Raw genomic sequence first — 7,960 nt, 5'->3', positions numbered from 1 at the left:
CTGAACGAGCATTCGGGATTCATTAAAAAATAAAAACATGTTAAGAGCACGCACATATTTCTTATCCTCTGCGAAGAACACCATGCACTGGGGAAAAAAAACTCATGGCTGAATCACAAAACTCAAACATGAACTTGCATGAACTTGCAATTTGGAAAATATTTTAAACAAATGGTAAAATTAACCCCCAAAAATAATATTCATAAGCAGTGCAGATAATGGATGGATGGATCTGCAGAAATGTGAGGGATGTACTCACCTTTTTTTGCTTTGTCTATATGCTACACTTTATATAGTGCTTTTTTTTTACCTGCCAATCAAATGATGAATAAGACATCAGTTCATTTATTTGTAAATCTGCCTCACCAGAGACAAAGCTCACTGCACCTTACCAGCTGATTAAATTTCACACTTTTATATTTCATAGAGAAATTAGAAGAAATTTGAACAAATTTACACTGAGTCATCATGCTGCTGTAACGGCACATGTGTTTTATTCCCGGTAGTTGTAATACAGTCACCATGGAATCAGCAAAAACGTACACTCTTTGGACCTCTTGCATTGATTCGTGGATGGCAATGCAAAATATCATTGCACCCCGGGGAATGTTATGTGAATATCTTGTCAGGAATGATTACGATACTTGTTTTTGATTGCCCCAGGCCACAGCCAAAAGGAAGTGGCCCATTGTTGCAGTAACAGCTTCTGTGCTTCAAACAGAACAGCTACTGATAAATTGTCAGGGTCAAGTTTTTGCTATAACTTAACTATGGTATATTTTTCCTTTTTTAAGGTGGGTGTTAAGTTTGAACCTGAGAACAAACTTAAAATTAGGAAATGATACATTTTGAACTCACAAGGAGACAAGGGGGAGAAGCCTTCAGATAAGAGAATTCCATTCCCCGTTGTGACACCCTAACAATGAGCCCATCTCTGGTTAAGTTATAGCAAAAACTTGACCCTGACAATTTATCAGTAGCTGTTCTGTTTGAAGCACAGAAGCTGTTACTGCAACAATGGGCCACTTCCTTTTGGCTGTGGCCTGGGGCAATCAAAAACAAGTATCGTGATCATTCCTGAGAAGATATTCACACAACATTCCCCGGGGTGCAATGATATTTTGCATTGCCATCCACGAATCAATGCAAGAGGTCCAAAGAGTGTACGTTTCTGCTGATTCCATGGTGACTGTATTACAACTACCGGAAATAAAACACATGCGCTGTTACAGCAGCATGATGATACAGTGTAAATTTGTTCAAATTTCTTCTCATTTCTCTATGAAATATAAAAGTGTGAAATTTAATCATCTGGTAAGGTGCAGTGAGCTTTGTCTCTGGTGAGGCAGATTTACAAATAAATGAACTGATGTCTTGTTCATCATTTGATTGGCAGGTAAAAAAAAGCACTATATAAAGTGTAGCATATAGACAAAGCAAAAAAAGGTGAGTACATCCCTCACATTTCTGCAGATCCATCCATCCATTATCTGCACCGCTTATCCTCAGTAGGGTCACAAGGGTGCTGGAGCCCATCTCAGCTATCTTCGGGCAGTGGGCAGGGGGCACCCTGAACTGGTTGCCAACCTGTCGCAGGGCACACAGAGACAGACAACTCACTCGCTCATTCACACCTCATTCACACCTAGGGACAATTTGCACCTGACATGCATGTTTTTGGAATGTGGAAGGAAACCGGAAAGCCACACAAGCACGGGGGAGAACATGCAAACTCCAAACAGAAAGGTTGGATCTCATGACTCTAGAACTGTGCCGCAGACGTGCTAACCACTGCGCTGCTGTGCTGCCATTTCTGCAGATATTTCATTATAATATTTAATAGAAAATCACTGAAGAAACATTGAAAAGAAGTATATAAACTAAGGCCATGGCTTACTGGAAAGATATCCTCTGGTCTGATGAAACAAAGAGGATTTTATTTGCCTCAGATGGTGTGAAGCATGTGTGGCGGCAACTAGGTGTTTGAGTCATGACTAAAGTCAAGCTTGGTTGATCAAAGTGATCATGGAGCTCTTAGTTGCCTCTCTGTTTAGTTTCCGCCTTGTTTGGGCCGCAGGTTTAGAGGAACAGACAGATCTTGGTAGGTTTGCAGTGGTTTTAAGGCCTCTCCATTTTGATATTATTGCTTGCACACTGCTCTGGGAGATGTGTAAATGTTGCGAAATCCGATTTTATCCCGTTCCTGCTTTGAACTTTTCCATAACTGTATCCCACACCTGCCTGGTTTGTTCTTTGGTCTTCAAACTGCTGAGCTTCTGAATTTTAGTCAGTTCAGGTTTTATTTTCCGAATGATTTTGTCACATGCCTGAGTATATGTTAATGCTAATTTATTTAATATTGACTGTTGCTGTGGTTGATAAATATTGCCAGTTGAGGGGGATAGTCTGTAAATGTGTGTCTTCATTATGGCACAATGAGTTACTTTTCTGTACTAGACACTTCCCTGTTTTTTTTTTTAATTCAAGAAATTGACCTGAATGAGTTAATTTTTATGGTTGTGTAGGCCTGTGGCTTAAAATCTGTTGTGGCGTGCGACTTTTAATCAGGTGCACTCTTTAGTCTGGAATCACTGGTACACCGATTTTGGCTAACCTGCATTGGCTACCAGTTAGCCAAAGATGTGACTTCAAAGTTCTCTTAGTATTGTACAAAATCATACATGGACTTGCTCCCTCTTATCTTTCAGATCTGACCTGCCACTATGTCCCGGGCCGAAGCCTACGATCTGAGAGTGCTGGTCTTCTGATGATCCCGAGAGCAAAGAAGTCTTCTGCTGGTTCGAGAGCGTTCTCCATCCGGGCACCGGTGCTGTGGAATGCTCTTCCCCCTGAGATTCGATCTGCAACCTCAGTGGAAATGTTTAAATCTAAACTTAAAACTCACTTCTACTCCATTGCATACGAATAACCTACTCCTCTTGTCGGTTGAAAATAGTTTGTGTAATATAGTGTAACAATCTGTGAAGCCCTTTGAGACTCTTGGTGATTTAGGGCTATACAAATAAAAATGACTTGACTTGACTTGATTTCCTGTTTGTTATGCTGAACATTTTTTATCCATATACGTATTTACAGAAAAGATTCTACTATCTCTGATTCCAACTGACTGATTTTAATTATTTGCTCATGGTCCTAAATCTTCGCAGCATCACTGACGTGATGGGGCACGGACCACGTGTTTACATAATGGGAAGCCAGACTTTCCTGCGTGAGTGAAACCCCACCTCCTTCTTTTTTTCATCCTCATCGTTTCCAACACAGGCTGGAGAGAAAAAAAGTCCGTGCATGTTTTGGTATGGATATACTTTTTCTTTTTTGGAGAGAGGGGAGGGGGAGATAGCGTGGCATTGATACAGACACTCGTGGATCCATCTACACGCATCAAGGCGCTGCGATGCGGGACTAGCGGGGACATGCAAACTGCGGTGGGTGCAAAATGACTAGTGGAGCGAATTTGGACTTGTGCAGGGGGTCTTCATAGGATGCATCCTTCACTGGTTTGTGACGCGGTGCCGATCGACCCTCCTCCTCCTCCTCCTCCTTCACCTCTTTTTCTTCAGCTTTTCTCCGGAGTGATGAACTAAAACGTAACGATGATTCTCTCCTCCTCCGAAGAAGAAGTCCATGGTCTTTTATCTTTTTAGTTGTGTGCGCGTGTGTTGTGTGCGTCAGCACGCGCGCGCGTGTGTGCACGAGTGTGCGTGCGTGAGCGTGCGTGCTGGCGTCTCCTCCCCGGTGCGACACATGCAATTAAAAGAGTACCTTTTTTCTACTTGAGGACGCCACAAGAAGAACGAGAAGAAGAAACAAGAAAGCGTTGCATTGTTACGAATAAAAGCCACGTGAGAGAAACACAAGAAAGCCCGCACAGACTGGATATATGTCCCCCCCACCCCCTCTTCCTATATGATACAACTGGCAGGCTTTACGTGGAGAACTGTGCTGTCATCATTGTTATTATCGTTATTATTATGCAACTGCAAGAATCTCATCTCTCTCCGGGTGTTTGAGCCACTGGATTCGCCCAAATCAATCAATGTGGTTTCTTTGGAACATTTTCAGCAAAGGAACGCATATGCTGCAGTGTCTTTGTGGCAAGAGTCTCAAGAAAAACAAGAATCCAAGTGGTAAGCTGCATCTTTGTTTTTCCTATCACACACTAAGTGTGCACTTTCGTTTTATATCTCATCCGCTATGTAATTTGTGACAGACCCTGCAATGCTACTTATGCAGTGATGCAGAGGCACACACACACATGCAAGAATGAAAGAGAACCAACTTCTGATATCAGTTCTTTTGGACAAGTCACAAGCAGCTCCGCATCACATTCAACTTTTCCAAACTACCTGTTATAACAGTTATTACACAGTTGTTACACAGGGAGTTTCTTTCAGTTAGGGCTAGGGTTAGGGTTAGGCTAGTTCAAATGTCATATTGAATTAATGATAAACAAATGTAATTTATGAGCATTTGTGGGTTGAAAAATTGTATTCCCCTTGCCCCTGGCCCCCACATGTCATCTATCTAGCGGGCCGGGTGAGCTGTTCTTGCGGGCCTTTCTTTGGCCCCTGTACCATGCGTTGCTCACTCCTGCAATACATGATGCCATCCTAGTTTGTACTGCAGCAGCAGTAGCCCTCCACTGCAACATCACTTCTCGATGAAATGGGCCCCCACCGGCAGCACTGCATTGGCAAAGCGATGCAGTGCTTTTTTGGGGGGCTAGGGGGATCAATGTGTGTGCGTATGCGAATGCAACAATGCAGTCTATTTCAACAGGCTGAATGAGAGGATGTGTTTAATCGTAGTGCATCTGGTGGTGTTAGTGTGTGTGTGTTGTGCGGGGCTACTTGTTACTCCATGCAGCCTGGCGAATGGAAGATGATGAGCTCAGCAGTACAGTGTAACTGCACCACACATCAACTGCATGGAGAGATACTCTGACACTGCAGGAGAAACAGTTGAATATTGGCAAAGAAGAGCACAACATAAGCTAGTCAGTTGGGTTGCAAGTGCTGTAAAACAAACAGAACAGATCAGCTCTCGGTATGATGCAGTGCAGTGTGGTGCAAACCCAAAATATATTATTAAATTAATACCTCTGTCTGTACAAGTATATTTTACCAAGGCACATTTTAACCGGGTGGATCTAATCAGACACAGAGGTTGTAACTAATGTAATGGCTCTAAAAACACTAACATTCTTACCTCCTATTTTTTCTCTCTAAAGTCATATTAAACAAATGAGTTAGAGTTTGAACATTTCCCCAAAAGTTATGTGCAGGTTTACTGTAAATAGAGAAGTAGCAATATTAGCACAGCTTGCCGTTTTCTACGACGCCTTATCATTTTCCATCTCTTTCTGTGAGTTGAAAGTTTTCTCTTTATGTTTCCCTTGTTACTCTGTATTTATTTAAACAGAACTAAGGACGGCTTGATGGAGTATGTATCTCTTGTGTCTGTAAACATACCTGTCAACCCCCACGGCTCCATGCCCTTACAAAATGTTGTATTTTCCCCTACAAAATACAAAATACTTCCGCTTTGTAAATCAAGGGAAGTAAGTCTAGCGATGTGGTGCAGTCTTACTTTTCAAAACATTCAAACAATGTAAGCCACCAAGAGGTCCTTGAGCTACTGAAGCTCTCAACAAGATTAAAAAACATACCTGTCAACCTCCACGGCTCCATGCACTTACAAATTGTCGTATTTTCCCTTACAAAATACAAAATCATCTTACACTATATTTTTTTTCAAACGTGTTTATTTATGTGATTTTAAAATTTTATATTGTACATGTGTTTCGTTATATCATATACTGTATATTGTTAATTAACGTTTTGTTGTGAGATACTGAGTTGCTCGACATGAATGAGGTTTATGATGAAAAAAGTTCAAAAATGAAGTAGCTTGGACGTTCACTGTAGAAGGAAAAAATATATGCAAATATAATTAAGTAGAATAATACATTTTCTCATTAAAATTATTAATTCATTTTCTGCAATAAATTATTGTTGGTAATATACTGATTAAATGGATTACCACAAACCTGTCTTTTTTCATTTTTATACTTCCTTTTTTTCTTAACTTCCTTATACAACATAATAATTCGTAATATAATGCATCAAAGCAAGTGAGCCGTTTGAGAGGCGGCTCTCTTCAATGAGTTGAGCCGAAAAAGCCGGTTCTCTAAAAAGTGACGGACCCTCTTTCACTACATCAAACCGCTCGCTTCGTTTGCAACGAAAAAAACGATACCGAGATAGAGGCTTCCGCGGCGAACTCGTTTGACTTGATTGATTTGCCGTTTCGTGATAGTCGGTGTATACCGGATGGTACCCATCATTCACAAATTTGCGTTTTTCCGAACAGATTTTCTCGTACGGCGTACACGTCTTAAAATGCATAATAAACGTAATTTGTACGGCAAAACCATACAGGTTGACTGGTATGTTGTAAAGCACTCATTTAAAGAGATTAAGGGATTAAGTCAAGATATCATTGCCTGTTACATGTTTTTATGTGTTTCTTAGCCCTAAAGATTCCACAGGTCATACTCTTCTAACAAAGACCGAATACGAGCGCTACAAAGCGCAAGGAAGAATTTAGAAGGACTCAACTAACCAAACCGTACCATTTTCCTTCACATGTATTAGCCCATCCTTTCACAACATGTTTGTTTTTGACTACAAGATGGCAATCAATCATGTCCGCTACCTCTAGGTGAGCATCATGTTATGTAAAATATAGACACAATTCTCAACCTATGAGAATTTAAAAAATTACACGGTTTATATGATAGATTATGCATTTTTGCTTATTATTCAAACCAACCTTGCTGTTTTTTCTTACCATTAGGAGGCGCAAAATAACACACAATATCCCTTCAATATGTCCCGGAATGCCACATCAATCATCACCTTATTTGACTACACAAACTAACTTCAGTTTAATTATCTTTTGAAGTAGATTATTTCATTTCTTCTAGCAAACTGTTCACCTGTCGTGGTAATTGTAGTGTCAGCGATATGACACTGAGCTAAGCCACCAAAGAAAGACCGTGACCGCAGGGGACATGCTATAGAAACTTTAATTATTTTCTCCTGATGGAGAGAATGACAAAAGTACAATAATTTTCATTGAGACGAAAAATAAACTACATGAACTATTACAATGTATAGTTGTTCAGACATCATGTAAACATCTTTAGAAACTTACGGCATTAGTATCCTTCAACATGGATGAGGATGGATTGGATAAACAACAGTCCTGTCCGCCATTGTCTGAGTCTCTGTTTATGTTGAGCTGGCGGAACCGAAAGAGACGCGCGGAACCCGGAAGTATTATTATTTCGCTACATATTTGAACTTAAAGCTTAAATAAGCACAGCATATTTATGTAGGACACTTCCCAATAATTTTTCAACCATTTTAGCCTTGTATTACATTTCAAACACTATAAATTATTTAATAAAGAAAAACAGTTGCCGTAGGGGCAACTGTTAGCACGATTAATGGGATTTGCTCTTAAACAATTTAACATCACAATAAAGGTTTTATATCATTTTTTAAAAATATACATCTTTCCTTATACGTGACAGAACAGCTTAACTTTAAATGCTTTACAGAGCACAAACAACAAATCCCCTTGTCATGCTAACAATGAGCAACCTTATGATTGACTTATATGCAATTATGTTCATAATTCAAGAGTTTATATTTTAAAATTCTGTCTTAATAGGCCTCTAAAAACCCTTACAATACGTAACTTTATTTAGCACATCTTAACTTTTTAAGAACTGTTCAATGCATACATTTCTTTTAAGAGACAACTATTTATCTGTTAAAATAACTTAGGTACCTTGGAATGAATAATGATTCAGGGCTTTTGATCTATTTACTGTAGGTATTTTTTTAAGTACCCCTTAATAGCATATTGT

General features: G+C 39.8%; 1 protein-coding gene across 1 annotated transcript in view; it reads left to right on the top strand.

Annotated features, from left to right (window-relative positions):
- The first annotated feature begins 3,274 nt into the window (after positions 1-3,274).
- The window catches only part of fgf14 (fibroblast growth factor 14), a 158,879-nt gene continuing 154,193 nt past the window's right edge, over positions 3,275-7,960 (top strand). Inside the window, exon 1 of the mRNA XM_088352138.1 lies at positions 3,275-4,148. Within this exon, the coding sequence (XP_088208264.1) occupies positions 4,058-4,148 (91 nt within the window). The 5' untranslated portion in view covers positions 3,275-4,057. The remainder of the gene's footprint in view (positions 4,149-7,960) is intronic.

The sequence above is a fragment of the Urocampus carinirostris genome, chromosome 14, assembly GCF_059441175.1.
Source record: "Urocampus carinirostris isolate Australia breed hairy pipefish chromosome 14, RoL_Ucar_1.0, whole genome shotgun sequence".
NCBI classification, from domain to species: Eukaryota; Metazoa; Chordata; class Actinopteri; order Syngnathiformes; family Syngnathidae; genus Urocampus; species Urocampus carinirostris.
The sequence above is the reverse complement of the archived record's forward strand: the minus strand, read 5'-3'. Positions and strand labels throughout refer to the sequence as shown.